Here is a 22,369-nt window from a genome sequence, read left to right on the forward strand (position 1 = left end):
CCTTTGGTTGATCTCTCCCCCTTACCCCCACCCTCCCCTACCTTCCCTCCAAGGCCCGACAGTCCAATCAATGATGACTAATATTTTTAAATGTACACTAGAAAACATACTAGCACACCAAACTTGTGATTTCTAGGATATCACTTAAGATGAGACTATATAAGAAAATCAGTTTAAAGAAAAAGCCTTAGGTAAATTATATGATAAGTAGTGATCTGAAGGTAAAAAATCATGAAAGTTGTGTAAAAATATTTGAAATTTGTAAAATAACAGAATAAAAGATGTTAGGAAAGGGCACTGCAAATGTACAGATTTCTTAGTTCAATCTTTGGTTTCATCATTACTTTCTAATTGATTTTTCATAGAGGTTTGCTATTTTCAGTTGGCTAAATAGACCCTGATAAAAATTAGTACCCTTAATGATAGTAAATGTTCAATGAAATATTTTTTATTTAACCAAAGGCAATAGTTTGAAGGAGGCTAAAGACCATATGCTTCTTATCCAGGTTGTGGCAATAAAGGAAGTAGTGCTGGGGAACCTGATATCTATACACACAGCATACACACACTGCACTTTACCTTCAATGCGCCTCTTCTTGGAGTGGGGGTAGCCCTGAGGGCTGCCCTCTGTTGTGTTCTCTACAGGGCTGAGGGAGTGGCAGTAAGTGGTGACTGAACCCCAGGGGTGGCTGGGTGCCTGGGAGACACGCTGCAGACACTTTTCCAGGTAGGACAGTCTAAGCAAGGGGTGGGATGAAGAAGCTGAAGTGATCACTGGGCCCTCACCATCCCCTTCTTCCCTAATCCACTTCTTTATCCACTCATCCATAACTTACAGTAGCTGCTTGTCCTGATGAAAAAGTCGGGGGGAAAACTCTGAAAGGAGCTCCAGGAATGCTAGATTTGGAGGCTGACCGGAGGAGCCAGCTGGAGGAAGCTCAGATAAGGAAAACTTGATGCCTTCCCTTGGATGAGCAGAATTATTTTAGGAAGATAGTCCCTTCCCACTTCTATCGCAGAGCTGTCCAAGTATACCCTCCTCCTGTCCCCAGCTTGTCTCCCACAGCTACCCATCTACCAACTCGATTGCTCCTTCTCAATGTGCTTATCCTCCCTCCAGGACCTTACTCCCAGCTCTCCCTTATAAAGGCTTTGGGTTAGCCCTCTTAGGAATATTCAAGAGCACTGACTTCCAACTAATACTGGCTTACTTGTGTAGCATGACCACAAGGTCACGGTTCTGTAGCTGCTGGGGTCCAAAGCTCAAGGCAAACCTCCGTGCTAGGTCCCTCATCTCAATGAAGGCTGGAAGCTCATTCAGGCCCTGGGGCCCATGTTCCTGTAGCAGTTCTGTGTACAACTGTGTCCAGGAGACAGGATACATTTGGGAAATGGAGGAACAGGTGGAAATAGAGAAATAGAGCATTCCCTTCTTTGCCTAGAAATTCTAAAGGGCTTTGGATGTTGTCATTTACATTTACTCTTTCTTTCCTCCCAGACACTATCCCTACTCCTGACCCCTGCAGCAGAGAGAGCCTTCACCCCTGCTCTATAACAATAAATAAAATTGTCTGTACCAACCAAAGGAGGTTAAAGAGAACAGGTTAAAAAAATTAGAAATTCCCTATCACTTTATTATTGTTACTCCTAAGTCCCAACTAATAGTTAAATTTCTATTGAGTTAGGGTGGAAGCTGCCTGTCAGTTAAAAAATACTTTCAGCTCTAGCCGAGCGGCTCAGTTAGTTGGAGCATTGTCCTTTGCAACAAAAGGTTTTGGGTTCGATCCCCCGTCGGGGTGCACTGTGGAGGCAATTGATCAATGTTTCTCTCTCACATTGATGTTTCTCTTTCTCTAAAAGCAATAAAATTATCCTTGGGTGAGGATTAAAAAAGAAAAACTTTCTATGTGTCTAGTAGTTATGAAGGAGACCTTCATGTTAAAGCAATAGTGAAAATAAATCAGAAAGTTCCTGCTCTTAAGGATTTCCTATCCTAAAGGGCTGGGTGGGGGTGGACAGAGAATCTGTATCCTATAGGAAGGGCATGTCATAGTTTTGGGCACTCTAGGCAGAAGGAAGTACCTGCTTCAGGCTCAGCAGCAGGATTCGGGAACAATGACTTCGGTCAATCTGCCTTGCTCTAGTTAATGTTTCCTTGATAATGTCACCATAGTCACTGTAAAACTGAGGGAGAGGAAATGGAGAAGATAGTGTTTGACTACAAGAGAAGACCATTTCTTCTTCACATTCCTAATTATGTCTCCTTCCAAAAGTCAATTAGGTAGGGAAACATAAATCTACGTATAAAACAACTTAGACTAGACCTTATCTCTAGCCAAGAGGTGTAAAACCCCAAATAAATCAGAGTTTAGGCAAATAAATAAGGGAAGAAACTCTGCTCTGAGCCCCTTTCTTGGAGAATAGTAAGCCTGCTAGTGCGTATTCTTATCCAGCATTTAAGTCTTTACTATTTTTCTCACACTACTAGACGAGAAGCTCCATGAACAAGGAACTTTGTCTATTCTGTTCACGGCTTTGCTCTTAGTGTTTGGCACATAGATACTCACTAAACAGAAATCAATGCAATGGTGGGTTGAGGAAACTTGAGATCCACATCTAGATATCATGTGAAAATTGATCCCTCTTCCATTCTTTGTTTTCCTTCCTAGATTACCCCATTCCATAGATTGGGTTCACAGAAATGGATATGTCCCCTCCAATGAATTTCTTCCTCCCAAATACCTTCCCCCCATAATTATTTACTATGAAGTCTCTTTTCTTTGTTCCTTTATTCTAAACTCCTGTTGCCCTTTCCCTCCTACTTCTCCCTTAACCATGATACCACAATCTCTCCCACTCTCCTTTCTGTAATGCTACAGTGTCTGCATTCATGCCTGTGATCAGCTTGGTGCCTCATTGTACCTTGTTATAGTGTTTGAAAACATCTGAGGCTGCATCCATTTCCAACACCCCAAAAAGCAACAGCTTGCAGAACCCAGCCAGGAGGCGGCGCCGCTGATGCAGTTGCTCTATCTGTAAATGATCCTCCTGGGAATGATCTGGCTCATATCAAATACAGAATGGAAATATCAGAATCACAGATTTAGGCCTCTTGTCCTATTTGCCTGAGGCAGGCCCAAGCCCTAGACCCTTCCTGAGCCCCAAGTAAAGAATCCCTGTACCCTTGACCATTTCTCCAGGCTGGATGAAGACGTGGTCCATGAGGAAGCTGGCTAGCTCAGACTGGAGAGTGGCTTCAGGAAGAAAGACAAGGGGCCTAAGGAAATCGCGTCCCCCCACAATCATCTGAGGGCTGAAGATGATGAGTATATCACTTAATAAGACAAAAGCCTGTTAGGGGGGAAAAAAGAATGCTTAAAAAGGACAAAACATTGATCAAGATCAAAATTACACAACTAATTTCTCCTTAGAAAGGGATTCCTCAAACCATGGAAAGACTTGTCTCCTTGGTTCCACTTGATTAAATGCTCACCTGTTCCTGGATCTCAGGATCCACATCTGAGAGGCAGCTCTGGCAGAGTTCACAGAAGGCTACCATCCTGCCCTTCAAAGTCAATAGCTGTTTCTGTGGAGACAGTGGCTTCAGGGGAAAGAATGAAGACACAGGCTCCTTCATTCCCATTCCCCCTACTCAGACCCATATTCACCTGGGAAGCACCTGATCCAGAAAGGTGGGTTAGTGTCCAGAGAATGGAAAAATAGACAAGAGTCAAGGCTGGCAGGATCACCTGTAACAACCAAATGTTACAAAAATGAGGGATGGGTCAGGAGAGTAAGGGGAAGGTAGGGAGGGGGAGAGATAGAGTAAGGAAGGGAGAGAGAGAAGGAAGAGGTACACACAAAGCAGTAAAAAGAGGCAAAAGGGGGAAGGAAGAGAAAAAATGAGATTAGGGGAGATCCAATTCCTTTTTTGGTAGAAAAGAAGTGGTTTCAGACAATCTTCGGATATTATTATCCTGAGTAAAAATGTCACCTCTCCCTAATTTATTTGAATCTTTTATAATCTCTCAGTATTATCCTTGACTCTCAGGAAACGGAAAGGATAGCTGTTTTTAGGCACTGGAAAGTACAGTACACCTTCCAAGAGTGAAATGGAAGGACAATGCACATGTGATCTTCCTCCTTTGTGGTCTAATCCACATCTCTGGAACTGGAATTTCCTGAGGGAATTTTTAAGAGATGGGGCCCTTAAAAACTCCTCTCTGCCTCCACATCTCCAACTTGTCTACTTGCCTGGCGAGGAACTGCTCCTGTGTCCACAGCCTTCCGGAGGAGTCGGTAGCATGGCTCATAGAGCTCCCATCGAGTTAGGTCATGAGCACTTGAGGGAGAAAGAAGAAAAGGGAAATGTTATACCAGAACAGAACAAGAAGAGTCAACTCCGTAGAAAACAGAATAAATTGAAGAGGAAGGAAGAGGCTCACTTGTAGAAGGCAGAGAGGCGCTTCATAGTCGCTGCCAGACTGTATACCTCATCCTCATCTAGGAAGGACGACTGAGGACGAAAGAAGGTCCACAACTGGATTTTCCCCAAGAACTCACTGATCCAGTTTCCCTGTCTGTGGCCCGCTCCCACCTGAGTGTGGTGTGTCCTGTCATTCAGTCCACTCCTACCTGCAGCAGCTCTTCAAGTTCTTGCTGGAAACGGTCAGTGAGCAGATCCACTAGTTGGCTGCGGGAGAAGTCCACTCGGCCAAAGAATGTGAACTCAGGATTACAGAGCAGATAGAGGGCATGAGCTCCAGCCTCAAGCACTGCTGGGTCTGCGTGCTTCACCACGACCTCCTGGAGTTGCTGTAAAAACAGCTCCAGGTGCTGAGAGAAAAAAGGGGGCAGAAGCTAGTGCTGTTAGAAAGTTGGGAAGGACCACTCTTCTGGAGGGGAGTATAGCTGAGGGAGGTAAGAAATTGAGTTGAAAGTATTAAACTTCAAAGACAAGATACCTAAGAAAGGGAAGACTGATTTTTTCTGAAGCCCAGGCTTTTTGAAAAGAACCAGATACTAGCAGTAGAACCTTTGGCCCTAACAGGGAAGCAGCAAGGTAGAGGAAATACATCTTCCTCCTCACCTTCTCTAAGCGCCTGGTGCAATAGATGTTGAGGTCAAAGTAGTTAAGAAGCTGGAGCAGGGGAGCAACCTTCTCTGCATCAGCTGAGAACTGTGATTGAGAGGGAGACCAACTTATTAACTAATATGTTGTTAATTCTTACTTCTTTTCCTCGCGAGAGACCATTTTCTTTCCACCCTGTCATCCCCAGATGCTGACAGTGGGGCAGTTCTACCTTGGCCAGGAGCTGAGGTAACAGGGGAATGAGGTGCTCAGTCAGCTTCACCTTGTCATCCGCTTGAATCTTACGTTCTTTAGGGGTTAAGCCCTGGAATCAGAGTCGTTTGGGGATGTGGGAAAGATGTGGAGAAACACTGGGTCCAGAGGGCATGTATGTGTCTCTCTCCTCCCCACAATCTTATCTATTTAGGAAGGAAAAGAGAATTCAGCTCCCTTCAGATTTTTTTTTTCTGGAAATGGAATTCTTTGAGGGGCAGAGAAAGGATAAAGATGGATAATACCTGTCTGGATGTAATACTGCCAATCAACCCACTCCACCCCTCATGCCATACCTTCCTCCCAGTGACCCGTCCCACAGGCGGGTGACCCTCTGAAGCTTGCCGAACACTGGACACAAGGATTTCTATCAGCGTGCTCTCCTGCACATCGCCCAGGTCTGGGTTGGCAGGAGGATGAAAACACAGAATCATAGATTAGGCACCTTCCATCTCCGCGTCTTCCCCCACCACTGTGCCGCCACTGCCCATTACACCTCTGCCTTTTACAATACAAGAAAGAAATATCTCTTGGTTTCCTACTAGGAGGTGAAAGGTACCCTCCACCCCTGGCTACCATATGATACGAACTCTGGTCCTTCTCCAGCAGCAAGCTTGTCAGACTCTCCCAGTCCTTCAGCTGAGACCCTGCACAGTCCCACAGGCTGTCTACTAAGTAAGCAGCATGGTCATGGAGCTGTGGAAGAAGGTATACATTAAGCTACTGAAGCTACATTATAAAACTCTAAGAAGTGGCACCATGTCCCTTCTTCCTATGGTGCCAGCTCCCATCCTTCTCTATCTGAAGCTCTTATGCACAACAGCCAAACAGCTCCTTCCTATACATCACCTCACTCTCCACAAAGAAGGACAGCAGAAGGTGGAAGAAAGTCCTCTGGGCGTGTGGACTTCGGCGTCGCTCTCTCCCACTCACTGTTCTTGTCTCATATTCAGGGTAGAAGAGCCTGGTTGAATGGACACAAGGAAAAGGCACAGCATGGGAAGAAATAATCACCATAGAGGGAAGAAATACTAGTAAACCAAGGAGAGGTATGAAAAGAAAAGAGGTGCAGACCTAAGGAAAGCCCTAAGGAGTTGAGAGGGAAAAAGACTCTGAGAGAGACTTTAATAGGTATGGGGCATTCTTAGCAAGAACAGCAGCAGGTGAGGGAGAGAAAACAACAGAGGATGGTGTTAAAGAAACACATGAAAGGAGCCCCACTCACTTCCAATACAGAAACTCCCCCGCAGCAGAGGCCAGGGCTCGGTTAGAGGCGTACACAACAGGGTAGATGCTCTCACAGTCTGCATCTGTCAGCACCCCTTCCATGTTCCTGTCAAGAGCAAAGGAGAAAAAGCAGATGGATATGGATGTAGTCTTCTAGCACAACTAAGGATAGAAACAAAAAGATGCAAAAACAATGAGTATTAACTCACAAAGTACTTTTAAATGAAGTGTGGAAGTCAGAGGAGTATGGAGAGAGAGAAGATAGAAAAATTTCCCCCTGGAGTTCTTGCAACTTAGAAATGATCTATGTCTTTTAACTTGCACATAAGGAAGAGTCAACCTATGCTAGATGGAGGGACAGTACCCTGGAAAGACCTGTCTGATGATGGAAAGGAAAGAGTCTGAGATGCTTGCTTCCCCACTTCCCAGGACTCACTTAAGGATAAGTATTAGCAATCTGACAGCCTCCACTGCCACATCGTACTCTCGGTCCATGACCATGGAAACCATTCGGTCCTGCAAGAAGGAAAACATTGATCGAAACCTCACTGTATCCACCCCCCAAATCATGTTCTTTTAGAATTTGAGATTCCTAAAGAAAGAGAGTAGAAGCAGATGCTGGGATAGCTACAGATACGAGCATATCTAAGCAACAGAAACAGAAAGATGAGGTGGGGAAATGAGCCACAGGAAGGAATCAAGCACACAAGCACTGTCCCAATTTCACCTTGAAGCGGCTGGTAAAGAGCTCTAGGCGTGCGGTCAAGTCCCGGTTGCTGTACAACCCTTTGAGAGCCTTCAGGCATTTCAGACGAACCTCTCGATGCTATTGAGGAAAATGGAAGTATGACTGACTACTCCTCTACTCATCCTCACTGGGCCTCTGTATTTCCCCCTGCCTCAAATTACTCATTCTGAGCCTCAGTGTCCTCTATACCAAGGATTCTGAGGTACCTAAAAGACAATGAACAGCTATCTTATTATTTAAAAAATAAAAGGATCACAGCAGAATCCAGCAATCATAATGAGAAGGATCTCTGGTTATCATCCTAGCACCTGCATTACCAACCCATCAATAACGTTCTTTACTTTCTCCCCTTTACTCTGGTTTTGCGGTGTTTTATTCCTTGGATAGGTCTTTCTCCCTTCTTATCCTACTTCCTCAATACAAGGTTCAGGGCCTTGATGGGTTGGTCACCGATGACTAGTGAGACACCTAAGTGGCAGGACTAGGAAAAACTGAAGTGTCCTAGGGCAGGGAAAAGAATGAGGGGAATAGAGGAAAGGCAACTGACTCAATTCTCACCTTATCATGCAGGGTCCAGCCAATATATTTTAAATAGCTATCAGTGAGGAAAGAGCTACTGTAGCTTTGCATCCAAGACCCGAGCTCCTCGATACAGATAGCACGAATCTCAGGAAGGACATCCCTAGGCATAGAGAGATAAATTGTCCCTTATCACCTTCTCTCCAAATTCACTTTCCATCATACCAGATAATCTCCCTGTCATAGAATTTATTTTCATGACTAAACACCATGTACCATGCCTTTCATTAACTCTTCCCGATGTAAATATGATAGATAAAAAGTAAACATTTTCCTTCTGTTACCAGCCCATAAAATAGTTGATCTTATCCTCCCTGCCCCCTTTAAAAACTGATTTTGGAAGTTAATTTAACCATTGGCCAAATAGTGTGTGTGTGTTTTACCTCCACTTCAAGAAAAGATTAAATTAGCTAAAGGGTTCTGAAAAGGTACAGGCTAAAATCTAGATAAGAGTGAGAGAAAAATACAGATGAATTTTTTTTTTTTACTTAATTCTACCCGCCTTTAAACAGTATAAAACTCCCCACCTTTAGCATAGTGAAACAGCAGGCTGGGGTTGGAAAAGGCTTGCCAAGCTGTATATCCTCAGAAAATCCCTGCCTTTTCTCTCTCTGCTCTTATCCTCTCAAGTCTCTAGCCCCAGGACATGGGAGACAAGGAAGGTATTGGATAAAGTTGGAGCAGAATATTCAGCAAAGCCCTATCCCCTTATTTTCTTTCCCAGAAGAGCTTATAAGATCCTTTGTAGATGGGGATAAACTAAACCTTACTAATCTAACATATCTGTTAGTTTTTGCTCTAGCTGCATTAGTTCTAAGACTAAACAAATAATTCTGAGTTAAGGAGGGGGCCTTGTTACTTCTACAGACTCTCTAACCAAGGACCAGCTGCTTCAACGAGAAGAGCCCATTCACCTACCTGTACCGATGTACAAAGACACCTCTGAAGAGGGCATTCATCATCCCCTCAATCTCCTGTTGGTGCTCTTGGAACTGGAGGACAGGAAGGAACAGGTCAATTTCTCTTGTACACCAGCAATATAAGGCCACAAAAATATTTTAAAAGTATGGCTTACACCTATTTTCTATTCATTACAGAACAGTCTGAACCTTGGTATCTTATGTTCCTTTTAAACCTAATTCTGGAAGAAACTGTATAGTCAACTGCTACCTCAGAGGCTTATGTTTGGAAACAGTAGTATCCCCCTCTGCACCTGGCTATTTTTACCATCTTTGGCTTTTCAGAGGCCCTAGCTGGTAGTTACATGTTTTTGACTAACAACAAGTGAGAAAATGAAATTTTAGTAAATGTAGTTTGTTTGACAGAAGATGTGGAAGTAGCAAAAAAAGAGAAGGAAGAGATTACATCAGGGGTGGGGAAAGTCCGGCCGTATAAGGCCAGGAAATCATTTGGTCTTGCCTACCAAGGCATTAGGGGTGAGTTAATTGTTTGACTAAATATAGCAAGCTAATTTTTAAGTTGATAATTTTGTATGGCTATAAATGATGTTATAAATATCCAAATGGCCCTTGGCAGAAAAAAGGTTCCCCACCTGTAAATTTAAATCAATGGTTCTCAACTGGAGGCCCTCCCCAGGGGCATTTAGCAATGTTGGAAGACATATTTGGTTGTCACAACTGGGGGTTACTATTGCCATCTAGTGCTAGAAATCAGGGATGCTGTTAAGCATCCTGCAATATCAGGACAGCCCCTGCAAATGTCAATAGTGCTACTATTAAGGAAACCTAGACTGACGAATAATAGATACCAAAGAAAAAGAATTATAAGGAGAATTACAAGGATTACAGGGTATCAGAACTATAAAAGAACATCCTTTAAGATAACTAACACTAGCTCTTCAATAAGTCAATATGTATACTGTAGGAAAATGGGGAGAGGCAAAGGTTCTGTTTAAGATTAAAAGAGACTTAAGACACATAACAACCAAAAGTAACACATAGTTCTTAATTAAATCATGGTTATAGCTAATCAAATATAAAAACCATTTGGGGAACACATGGGGGAATTTTAATATAAATTGGAATTAGAATCTATTAGGGAATCACTGTTAGTATTTTTGGATGTGAAAATGGTATTGGAATTATGTATAACTATGTCATCTTTTAGAAGATATATTTAAGTCTTTAGGTAGAAATACCAGTATGTCCACAATTTACATAAAATAGTAAAAAAAACAAATGAGCAAATATTAGTTGTTAAGTCTAGATAATTTGTATATAGTGTTTGTTCTAGCAGTGTCTCTATTTTTCTGAATTTTTGAAAATTTCAAATTTAAAAGAAAAAGGAGAGGGAGGGGGGAAGGAGGAAAGGTAGATCATCAGTACCAAATTATATAGAAGTTTGGAAAAGGGAGATTGAGAAAAGGTCATTGGCTATAGGGATTAGAAAGTCACTGGTTTGAGAAAAATGAGAATGGAAGCTAGGCAGCAAAATGGATTTAGGTGGATATAAAGATAAAGTTAGGAAATACTTTCTCAAGAAGAGTAGAATGAAAGAATGATTCAAGGGCTACATATAAGTGGAGAGAAGAAACGGTGCGGAGAAAGAGATTAAAGACAAAAAGGGGGATACTTGATGAAGCAAGAGCATAGAGAAGTAAAAAGAAAAAGACACGCCGAAACCGGTTTGGCTCAGTGGATAGAGCGTCGCCTGCGGACTGAAAGGTCCCGGGTTCGATTCCGGTCAGGGGCATGTACCTGGGTTGCGGGCACATCCCCAGTGGGGGATGTGCAGGAGGCAGCTGATCGATGTTTCTCTCTCATCGATGTTTCTAACTCTCTATCTCTCTCCTTTCCTCTCTGTAAAAAATCAATAAAATATATTTTAAAAAAAAAGACACTAGTGTATTCTTATAATACAACGTGCCTAAGATTTGAGATAGAACTAATACATACAAGATTTAAGAGCATACTCACAGTGAAAGCTGAAAGAAAGAATGAGGGAAATAAAAAGGTTCCCTCTCTAATGATTTAGCACAGATGAAATCTTTGGCAGGGTTGGGAAAATGATCAATTGGTATAGTTATACTGGTGAGTTCTACCACCTCATGGTGGGGAAGTCTCAGATACCAAGGGAGTGTGTGTGTATGTGGCAGGGGATCAGTGTCTAATCTCATAATGGCTACAGCTGTTTAAAGGTTTAATCAGTGTTAAAGATTCTGTTAGGGCTTATGTCCTCCAGTGGTCTTTTTTAAGTGCCAGGCTAGGCAACTTACTTATCTCATTTAATCTTCATTAAAAGGTAGAATTATATCCTTTTTAAAGAAAAGGAACTGAAACTTAGAGGTGTTACACAAGACCATGGAGCTAGTAACTAACTGGAACAGAATTTAAACTCAGGAGTTACTGAAAGGCCTGTACCCTTTCCATTCTTTAAAAACTTGGCTCCTCCATATCAGTGGTTGGCCTTAGTAATCTTGTGGTGACCTGTTTATTGTATACTTGACAAGAACTTAACTCCTTGCATGATATGTAGGCACAACACCCAAATACTTCTGATAATGAATGCAGACAAAGGAAACTGAGCAAAAGTGGAATTATAGAGAATTCTAAAATTTACTCTAAATTAGAAATGATACTAATTGAGCCCACATCCCAGAAACAAAATGAGCATGCAATGACCTCTGACAGGATGGGTCTATTAAACTATTGCCAGTCTCCATTATTTATGATCTGAAAGGGTGCTTGGGGACCTGTGCCTTCCAAGAGAAAAGCGCTTGGGGACTGATAAGGCGGGCTGTGGCAACAGTGAATGAAAGATGGAAGAGAGGGAGGGAAAAGGCAGGGAACGCTTCTCACCTCTCTGCGTTTCTCTAACAGGCTCTCCAGCCGCTCAGGTGCTCTCTGTGCTGGACCCTTATTTCGTTCAGCCTCATACTGACGCTGACTGTTGTCTCTGTGCAAACTCAGTTGGAGGGCTACTCTTACCAGAGAGGTCATTAGCTTCATGGCTTTGAGTCAGGAAAAACAAGATAAGGCAGTCATTACTTAAGTCGGGGGAGAGAGGGTAGGTTAAAAAAAATAAGGGAATAAAAAGCAGTGAAAATGAAAAACTAGAGCAGCGTGGCCCTCAAATCCCAAGACTATTCTAGAGTGGACTTTTCTTTCTCCCTAACCCTATTTGGCTTTTTAAAATACTCAGCATATTCCCAGTAGTAAGTTATGAGAAACATAATAAAGCTGGAAATGGTCACTGTGTTCCACCCTTTTGTACAACTCCACTAGTGAGAAACTAAATTGGAATTGGGATAAAAGAAGCATGGCCTTGAAATAAAGAGCTAAGATGCAAGTACAAAAGAAGATCCAAGACTGGAGAACAGAAGAAAGTCCTAACAATCCACAGGAGAACATTTATAGAGTAAAATGAGTGCTCACCAGCTAGGGTACTAGTGTGACGAAAGGCGCGGACTTGGGAGTCTGACAGGCCAGTGAGCAGGGAGATGAGGTTATCCATTGGGAAGCCATCATAAAGCAGGCTATATTGGCACTGATAGACCAATGTTCTCACAAATTCACAGAAACTACCCTGGAACTTCTTCCAGGATGGACCTGGAGCTGTCAGAGGATAGTCTCCTGAGTCCTACAGAGGGTTTGAAAAGAATGGGAACTTTATTACCAGGTTTATGAAGCCATAGGGACGTCGGATGCCAAAATCCAATGTATAGTCAGGTCAGTGTAGCTTAGTGGTTGAGCAGCGACCCATGCACCAAGAGGTTCTAGTTCGATTCTCAGGGCACATGCCTGGGGTTGTGGGTTCGATCCCCAGTAGGGGGCCCACAGGAGGCAGCTGATCAATGTTTCTCTCTCATTGATATTTCTTTCATTTTTTTCCTTCTCATCAATATTTCTATCTCTCTTTAAAAATCAATAAAAGCATCTTTTTAAAAATCCAATGTATAGTAAATATATTATCTCTGTTATACCTCATTTCCTGCTTTCTCAAATCTAGAGGCATATTCAGATAATATCTATGGATCCCTTTTGACCCCACAAGATTGAACTTCTAAAAGCTATCACATTTCCCAGAATCGAAAGAAGGGGATAATGAGTCTTGTGCTTTGAAATGAGTGGCATAATGATCTTGGCCTTCTCTTTCCACCTCATTAAACTGTTCTGTTAGGTGCCGGATGATCTCCGAGTTGGACATCTTCTTGAACATCTCAAGGGTCACAGTGCCTAAGGAATGGAAGAAATGAGGTATTTACAAGGAAAATAACTGAACACCATGACTATTTATATATACATCTGAAGATGCGCTAGGGAATATATTGAAAAGAACTTAGGTGGGGAATCAGAAGACCCAAATCTGCTATCATCTAACTCAGTGGTTCCCAAACTTATTTGGCCTACCGCCCCCTTTCCAGAAAAAATATTACTCAGCGCCCCCTGGAAATTAATTTTTTAAAAATTTTAATAGCAATTAAACAGAAAGATATATGTATTAATGTTTCTACCTTTTTCGTAAAATATAGTAAAGAAAGGTGTAAATTAGAAACATTGAAGTTTGAAATTATGAAACTATTTATTGAACTCAGAATAGAAAGGTAATACAAAAAAAAGTTAAAACAAATGCACCTGTGGCCATCACCGCCCCCCCCTGGATCGCTGCAGCGCCCACCAGGGGGCGGTAGCGCCCACTTTGGGAATCACTGATCTAACTGTGTATCTGCTATAAGGCAACCATTCTAGAAAACCCAAAGGAATCAAGCAGTGGAAAACTGCAGTTATAAAAAATTTCCCCTCCTCTCTGCCCCCACCCCCAAAAAACAGATTCTGGATTCTTATAATACAACATGCCTAAGACTACCTGGCCCAATAAATTAGGTCAAGGCCTCTGGTGGCCCATAGCTTCAGTGAAGAAATATGCTCTGAAGTGGCTGAGAAATAGGAATAAGAAAATAAGCCCTAGCCAGTTTGGCTTTGGATAGAACGTCAGCCTGAGGACTGAATGGTCCTGGGTTTGATCCGGTCAAGGGCATGTATTTTGTTTGCAAGCTCCTTCCCAACCCAGGCCCTGGTCGGGGCTCGTGCAGGAGGCAACCAATTGATGTGTCTCTCACATGGATGTTTCTTTCTCTCTCTGTCTTTCGCTCTCTCTTCCACTCTCCCTAAAAATCAATGGAAAAATATCCTCTGGCAAGGATTAACAAAAATAAATAAATAATATTTCATCTAGAGAGAGGAAGACTAAAAGATATCTGATGGGACCATTTTAATTTGTGAATATTAGTATGATTAATTATTTTTCCACAAAAGGTCTTGTCTCCAAACCAATATAGTTCCCTACTGGATCTCTATTTACCAGTTAACAATATAGTTAAATAAGTGAAACTTTTCTTATGCTTTAACCTTCTTTCTTCATTTAGGAAATGCCTAATCCTACTCCTCTAAATGGAAGTTTCATAACACAGGAGCAGAAGACTAGAAACCAGAAAGGGATAGGAGTTTCCTCACCTTTACAGCCACAAGATCGGATAAAAAAGTTAATGAGCTCCAGGAATCCTGAATCCTGGTTTTGCTTGTAGCTCTCCAGCCACTCATCCACCAAAGACTAGGAAAACAATATGGATGATTTATATTTTGGGCACTATGACAGACTACAAGTCCTGTGTGATCTTCCCAAGTGAAGCATCTAAATTTCTGATTGAATTTTTTAAAAGTCTTTTAAAATTTATTGCTGAATTGGAATGAAAGGTGAAATTCCATATGGCTAAAAATAAAGTGAAGGTAGCAATCCTTAGAGATAAGCAAACTGACTGTTGCCCTGGAGGTTTCTATTAAACCCTGAGAATCCTGACTTTCTGTCCAGGGGGCTACATGGAAATCAGAGCATAGGAGATTGAAACTAAGCACTTTCCAAGAAAAGTAGTTCAAAAAGGAGGCTCCTGCATAAAGCTAAGTCCTGCAAAGAGTCACATCCTTATGAAAGCAAGAATGAGAAATAAACCTACAGGTCAGAAGAAGACAAGAAAACTAGCCAGCTATGACCTTAGTGTGAGGTGGAGAGAAAAAATAACTGTCCCTTGAGAATTCATAACCATAAACCAGCTCTCAGATCTAGATTTTCAGTCCATATTCATACTATCTATATTATCAGAATAATCTCAATCAGAGAATTTAATTAAAAGTGATTCTGGAGTGTCCCCAGTTAAATGCAGATTCCTCTCTTAAAAACCCAACTTTAGCCCTAACTGGTTTGGCTCAGTGGATAGAGTGTCGGCCTGTGGACTCAAGGGTCCCAGGTTTGATTCTGGTCAAGGGCATGTACCTTGGTTGCGGGCACATACCCAGTAGGGAGTGTGCAGGAGGCAGCTGATCGATGTTTCTCTCTCGTCGATGTTTCTCTCTATCCCTCTCCCTTCTCTGTAAAAAATCAATAAAATCTATTTTTAAAAACAACAAAAAAACACACAACAACTTTAGCCCTAGCTGGTTTGGCTCAGTGGAGAGAGCGTCAGCCTGCGTACTAAAAGGTTCCAGGTTCGATTCTGGTCAAGGGCACATGCCCAGGTTGCGGGCTCCATCCCCAGTAGGAGGTGTGCAGGAGGCAGCCGATCAATGATTCTCTCATCAGTGATGCTTCTCTCTCTCGCTCTCTTTTCCTCTCTGAAATCAATAAAAATATATTTTTAAAAAACACACCCAACTTTAACCCAGGCCTCTAAAGAATTCCAACATACAGAGCTCCATGGAAAATGAGTGGATCATAGTAAAACCTAGTAAAGAAACAAGGCACTGAAAGTAAGAACCAGCAGGAAAAACAGACAGCAGAATTATATTAACAGACTTTAGACATTGAAGTTATCAGATTATAAAATTATTAGGCTTACTATGATAAAAGAAATAAAAGAGAAGCTTGAAAGTAGAAGCAAAGAACAATTAATTTTGAAAGGGACAAACAAAATTTGCTGGAGAAATATAATAAAATTTAAAACTTCAATTAATAAATTAAAAGCAAATTGGACATAGCAGAATAGAAGATGAGTAAACTGGATGATTAAGTAAAAGAAATTATCCAAATGCAACAGAAATAGTGAAGGAGCTATTAAGAGACATGGAGAATATAGTGAGAAGTTCTAATGGTATCTACTTGAATTCTAGAAGAAGATAATAGAATAAGGAAGAGGCAATATTTGAAAAGAATTTTCTGTAGTTGTTGAAAGACACCAGTTCTCAGAGCCTGGACACTAATGGATCTCAAACATGACAAAACATCCTATAAAACATCATAACACAAAAGCAAAAAAATAAAAATCTTAAAAACCGTCACAACAAAAAGAGATCACTTACAAAGAATTTGCATTTAACACAAACAAAAACATTTACAAATTAGATATGCACAAATACATTAGCCTCTAGCCATATCTGGCTATTAAAATTAAATCAAATAAAAATTTAAAAAATCCATATCTATATGTGGCTAATGGATATTATAATGGAGAAAATATAGAACATTTTCATCCTTACAAATTGTTGTAATAAGCCAGGGGTCCTCAAACTTTTTAAACAGGGGGCAAGTTCACTGTCCCTCAGACCGTTGGAGGGCTGGACTATAGTTTAAAAAAAAACTATGAACAAATTCCTATGCACACTGCACATATCTTATTTTGAAGTAAAAAACAAAATGGGAACAAATACAATATTTGTATTTGCATGTGGCCCGCAGGCCGTAGTTTGAGGACCCCTGTAACAAGCAATGCCAACTTAGACTGATAGCTGACTTTCAATAGCAATAAGGGAAGTTAGAAGGCAGTGGAATAACATTTTTAATGTGCTAAGAGAAAAAATGTCATCTTAGAATTCTATACACATCAAAGAATCTTTGAAGAATAAAGTAAAGACATTTTATACAAGCAAAGAAATAAGTTTGTTAACAAACTAAAAGAAAGTTTAAGGGATAAACATTGGAAAACAAGAGAATGATTCTGTATGAAAAATTTGAGATTTTAGAAGGAATGATGAACAAAGAAAATGATAAAAATGTAGGTAAATATAAACAAATATTGTATAAAATAGTAATGTCTCATTTTCTGGGAGAGGAAGAATAGATACAACTAAAACACTGTACACTAGCATGTAAATTGGAAGGGGCAATTGGAATTAAAATGTGCTTAAGTATTTGTAGAAGATGTAAATACAAAAACAAGCAAGGAAAGGGGAAAAAAGAGAGGAAAGGCAGGATAAAGTGAAAGTATATAAAATGGTAGAAATAAATTCAAATATATCAGTAGGGACAATAAATAAAAATGAATTAAACTCTCTTGTGAAAGGAGAGATTGACAGAATGGATTAAATCCAGATATATGCTGTATGCAGAAGACAATTCCAAACATACATAGAAGGTAAAGAGGTAGAAAAAACACTAGGCAAATATTTAAAAAATAAATAAATAAATAAAGCTAGCCCTAGTTGGTTTGGCTCAGTGGATAGAGCATCGGCCTGCAGACTGAAAGGTCCTGGGTTCGATTCCAGTCAAGGGCACATGCCTGGGTTGCGGGCCCAGTCCCTAGTAGGGGGTATGCAAGAAGCAGCTGATCAATGATTCTTTTTCATCCTTGATGTTTCTATCTCTCTCTCCCACTCTCGCTTCCTCTGAAATCAATAAAAATATATTTTAAAATAAATAAAATAAAGCTAATGTAAACATGTTAATACAAAACAATTTCTTGTCTTAATGTTTATAGATAAAGGAATGTCAATATCTATATATATAAAACCCTAATATGCAAATAGACTGAACAGCAGAACAACCAAACAACCGCTATGACGTGTACTGACCACCAGGAGGCACATGTGGAACATGGTGGGCATCAGTCGCGGAGGGATGGTGGAACAGGTGAGTGGGGCCAGCGCCCAGTGCTGGTCCTGATCACTCGGTGCCGTCAGCAGTTGTGAGCAGCAACTGCCAGCACTGAGGGGCAATTGGGATAGTAGCCGCAGCTCGCACCTGCTGCCAGCACCAGCCCTGCTTGCACCTACTGCTGGCACCAGCCCCAATAGCTCCGCGCCATCAACAGATACAAGCGGGGCCAGCGTCCTCAGTGTGTGGGAATGGCACTGGGAGCGAGGGCGTGGCGGGAGGGGCCAGGCAGGGGCACGGAGGATGGGCTGAGACCTGCTCTTTGCCCACCACAGCCTCATGGCCCACAGTTCCTTTCAAGGTGCACGAATTCATGCACTGGGCCCCTAGTAATACAATAAAAGGTTTGATTTACCAGAAAACAAAGCCTCAAAATATTTAAGGCAGAGATGGGTATGAATACAAAGAGTGTAATTGAAAAAGTCACCTTTTTACACCTTTTTACAATTATCTCTGTAATTGATATATCAAACAGACAAAAAAAAAAAAAAACAATCCTCAAAACCCCCTTAAACTCACGGTGGAAATATCAAAACAGTATCACATTTAACACTTTATTCTCACCTAAGAGAACACTCGACCCAACAACTGGAGAACACACATCCTTCAAGCACATGTAAAATAGTTTCTGAAAAAGGACTAAATGCTGTCATATAGCTAGTCTTCAAGTTTCAAAGACCTTATTTTCTAACTACAATGCAATAGCATTAGAAATAAATAACAAAAATATAAATAGAAAAATGCAATGCTTGAAAATGTTAAGCTTCTAAAAACTAAAAATCTACATTACATATTAACATGGATGAATCTCAAACAATTAAAATAATTAAGTCACAGAAGACTATATAAAGAATGATTCATTTGTTTAAATTACAGAACATTTACTGGTGATAAAACTATAATGTAAAGACAAGGAAATGATTAATAGAAAATTCACTGTAGTGGTTATCTCTGGGTGGTGAGGGGACTGTGAGGGTAGGGTAGAAGATATATAAGGGTCTCTACAGAACTATTAATATTTCATTTCTTGAGCTAGGGCTGGAGTTCTGGGTGATCATTTAAAATTTTTTACATACTTAAAAAATGTTTAATATACTTTCAGATGATAACAGAATTATAATCAGCTATAAAAAAATGTGAGGAGGAGCTCTAACCAGTTTGGCTCAGTGAATAGAGGGTCGGCCTGCAGACTGAACGGTCCCAAGTTCCATTCCGGTCAAGGGCATATACCTTGGTTGCAGGCACATCCCCAGTAGGGAGTGTGCAGGAGGCAGCTGATCGATGTTGCTTTCACATTGATGTTTCTCTCTATCCCTCTCCCTTCCTCTCTGTAAAAAATCATAAAATATATTTTTAAAAAAATGTGAGGAGGGGAAAAAGGAATTAGGTATAACTGTCAGTGAAACTAAAAAGTGATAAGGGTGAACAAGTTGCCACCCATATCCAAGCTCTCTTTCTAGATTATCCAATGCCTCTCCCTGCTTCACTGCTCTGTGATAGTTAGGAAAGGAACAATCTCTCTCATCTAAGGTCTCCCTTATTTCACTTCATGATCTTATCTGTCTTTCCTGATACAGATTATGTTCACTAAAATGTCCACATTAAATCAAGTTTGTAGACACTTGTCCTTATCTTTTCACCCTACAAAGGGTGTGGTGGTATCAAGAAACAGAGTGAGACACTGTTTTACCTGCATGTCACTTTTGGCACCTTTCACAGCATCAAAGAGATCACTGGCTGGTGGCTCTGATTCTTTCTGGCTATGACCACGTATCATTCGAGACCCCTTCTTAGGATATTTTGCCACCTAATAAGTATAAAGAAATAAGGAATATTTTTTAAAAGTGACGTTAACATGTGGTTTCATCATCACATAGGTAGGCTTAAGCTGCCAATTATACAGCAGAGTTTGAGTTACTGCTTAGATCTGAAATAATTTTTATATTGTGAAATTTTTCTCTTAAAAAGCCCCTTAGCCCTATTCTTATTCCTCTGAATCCTAATAACCCTTCTCTTTTATTCTTTTCTCTTCAAAAGTTGCCTTCTTCCTACTCTGTCTCTTAAAACTCTTTTTTTTTAATGTTTTTATTTACTTCAGAGAGAGGACGGGAGAGGGAGAGAAAGATAAAAACATCAATGATGAGAGAGAATCACTGATCGGCTTGCCTCCTGAACACCCCCTACTGTGGAACAAGCCTGAAACCTGGGCATGTGCCCTGACCGGGAATCGAACCGTGACCTCCTGGTTCTTGGGTCCATGGTCTACCTCTGAACCACACTGGCCAGGCTCTTAAAACTCTTTAACAAGTCTTGTCCTTTCATCAAACATATCTCCTGAGCCTCTTTGAGATTTTCTTTAGCTGCTTCCCAGACCAGGTTTGAAAACAAAAAGTTGACTGACTCACAGGGGTTGTTTTGAGTGGTCGTTTTGCTGCTCTCTTCTTCATATTGCGTCTCATGCTGTCTTCAAAGTCACTGCCTTCATCAGCTGACAAAGAATCACTATCCCTATGAGGGAATGTGGTTCTCCTTAAATACAACACCCCAGTTCCTCCACAGGAAAGGATAAATAAATTATAATTTCTTTTTATTTCTAACTGTACCCCCTTCTCCATGAGAAAAATATATTCAGATTTTCTTCAGGAAGACATGAGCTTACTGTTAGCCAGTAAGGACAAATTCTTAAAGGAAAACTCACTTGAATAAAGCAATGGCGATGAAGAATGAGGACCTAAAACCCTTTACTAATAGTCTCTAAATCTATACCAGTATATATAAAAGCCTCAGCGACTGTTACGACCAGTCACTATGACGCACACTGACAATGCAGGAGCCAACCTCCCTCGGCTGGCAAACCCCCCGCCATTCCTCCCCCCGTCCGCAGGCCCGGTCAGACAGGCCCCACCAGGTGGCAGGAGGCCCCCAGGCCCTGATTGGGACTGGGCGAGACAGCCCCGATAGGCCGGCCAGGCCTAGGGACCCCACCTGCACACCCCCTACGTGGAATTTTTATCCCATGTGCACAAATTTTGTGCACCGGGCCTCTAGTAAGAAAATAAAGTGATATTTACTTAAGCAGGCAGAGGGGTCACTGCTGTGTGGAGACAAGTGAGCATGGCTTGGGAAGTCATAGATTACTCATACATAAACAGGAGATTAACATGGGCCTGAAGTTAAATTCCACCCCTTGAAACAAATTCACATGTCTTATTGATTCCCATTAAGTTTATAACATAGATATAACCTGGTTCTCAATAGTAGTACTGTCAGAAACAGAAATGATTTGGAGGAAGTCAACTGAAATAACCTGGGGATAAATCGGATGTTTGCATAGGATTGTTTTTTTCTGGAAAGATTAAAAAAATAACCTTCACAGGAAAAGCTAAAAAATGGTAACAAGTAAGGATAGATGGACCTGTATATAAAATCCCCAAATAAAAGCACTGAAGGACACCAACTGCAAAGTGGTAGTTGCCTAGTACATGTCAGGCAACAAATAAAGAACTCGCGCCTCCCCCTTCCCCTACGTCCCCGCTTCCACCAGGGGCTGTCCACGCGGAATATACAAACGTGTTCCAGAAAGGTTTGCCGAGCTGGGTGACAGAGTCAGACCAGCATGTGTTACTCTCGGTGCCTGCAACATGTAGGACAGATAAAAACAGCCAGCAGCGCTGGACGGGGGCGCTGCTGTGAACCAGCAGAGCACCTTCTACTATCGCGTTGGTAAAACGACAGAGGGGAGAGCTGCCGACGCAGGCGAAAGCCAGACAAGGCAACAATTTTTTGCGCCAACTCCACTCACCCCTCTGAAGTCTGGTCCGAGTCCCCGTCATCCCAGGGCACATTGACATACAAACTGGAGGCAGACAGGCTCCTCTGTCCACCTCCCATGGCTCGCTGCAGTGGGGAGGACATGCTGCCTGAGGAGGAGGAGCTATGGCGCCGGGAGGAGGCAGGGCGAAGGGTAGGCATGGTGGTCCCGCTGGAGGAGGAGGAGAGAGAAAATGGCTCCGACCCTCCCAGCTACCCCTTTTCTTTCCAAGGGAACCGCTGGGAACTTGGGGGGGGGGGCGCGACACACACACAATAGACAGTCTTGACCTAAGGCACCAGGGCATTAAAGACAGACAGACGCAGGCCGGGGGCTGGAGCCGCTGTCCAAGGGCAGAGCAAGGCACGTGCCAGAGCAGCTGAAAGCGGACCCCACTCCCGATTTGGAAGCGCAAACTGCCTGGTGCAAGTGAACCAGCAAACACGCAACAAACAAACACATAAAAATCGAAAAGCACCCAGGCGTTCATTTCTAGGAAGTTAGTACTACTTGATTCCACACGGAATGGAATGGGACATTTTTAACGAATTGGGGGGGGGGGGGGGGGGCATTAGAATAGGGCCAGAAATGCCGAAGGAATAAAGGAAAGTTCCCGTTCTCTACTTTTCCAGCTGATGGTACTTCTGACCCGCCCTGGGGTAAGTTTCTTTGGGCTGAGGAACCTTCTAAACGCTCACGAGACTATCAGTCTTTCAGGTACTGGAAATGGGAGAGGCCACTAAGGCATGGAGGAGGAAGGGGACAGGAGGGCGGGCGGGGA

The 22,369-nt window shown here is 41.9% G+C and overlaps 1 protein-coding gene across 1 annotated transcript in view; it reads right to left on the reverse strand.

Moving 5' to 3' along the window:
- The window catches only part of STAG3 (stromal antigen 3), a 26,350-nt gene extending 4,658 nt beyond the window's left edge, over positions 1-21,692 (reverse strand). Inside the window, exons 1-28 of the mRNA XM_005861151.2 lie at positions 21,580-21,692; positions 20,183-20,285; positions 19,468-19,584; positions 14,372-14,468; positions 13,017-13,093; positions 12,293-12,497; positions 11,717-11,868; positions 8,817-8,890; positions 7,878-8,001; positions 7,299-7,397; positions 7,008-7,087; positions 6,570-6,677; positions 6,194-6,308; positions 5,935-6,040; positions 5,641-5,744; positions 5,304-5,396; positions 5,090-5,179; positions 4,636-4,836; positions 4,446-4,516; positions 4,255-4,342; positions 3,669-3,749; positions 3,494-3,586; positions 3,183-3,351; positions 2,923-3,059; positions 2,083-2,184; positions 1,212-1,360; positions 837-965; positions 580-737 (exon numbers count right to left, since the gene is read on the reverse strand). Coding sequence (XP_005861213.1) covers positions 580-737; positions 837-965; positions 1,212-1,360; positions 2,083-2,184; positions 2,923-3,059; positions 3,183-3,351; positions 3,494-3,586; positions 3,669-3,749; positions 4,255-4,342; positions 4,446-4,516; positions 4,636-4,836; positions 5,090-5,179; positions 5,304-5,396; positions 5,641-5,744; positions 5,935-6,040; positions 6,194-6,308; positions 6,570-6,677; positions 7,008-7,087; positions 7,299-7,397; positions 7,878-8,001; positions 8,817-8,890; positions 11,717-11,868; positions 12,293-12,497; positions 13,017-13,093; positions 14,372-14,468; positions 19,468-19,584; positions 20,183-20,285; positions 21,580-21,692 — 3,235 coding nt within the window. The remainder of the gene's footprint in view (positions 1-579; positions 738-836; positions 966-1,211; positions 1,361-2,082; positions 2,185-2,922; positions 3,060-3,182; positions 3,352-3,493; positions 3,587-3,668; positions 3,750-4,254; positions 4,343-4,445; positions 4,517-4,635; positions 4,837-5,089; positions 5,180-5,303; positions 5,397-5,640; positions 5,745-5,934; positions 6,041-6,193; positions 6,309-6,569; positions 6,678-7,007; positions 7,088-7,298; positions 7,398-7,877; positions 8,002-8,816; positions 8,891-11,716; positions 11,869-12,292; positions 12,498-13,016; positions 13,094-14,371; positions 14,469-19,467; positions 19,585-20,182; positions 20,286-21,579) is intronic.
- Positions 21,693-22,369: the final 677 nt, after the last annotated feature.

Source organism: Myotis brandtii, unplaced genomic scaffold (genome assembly GCF_000412655.1).
Source record: "Myotis brandtii unplaced genomic scaffold, ASM41265v1 scaffold1441, whole genome shotgun sequence".
NCBI lineage: Eukaryota > Metazoa > Chordata > Mammalia > Chiroptera > Vespertilionidae > Myotis > Myotis brandtii.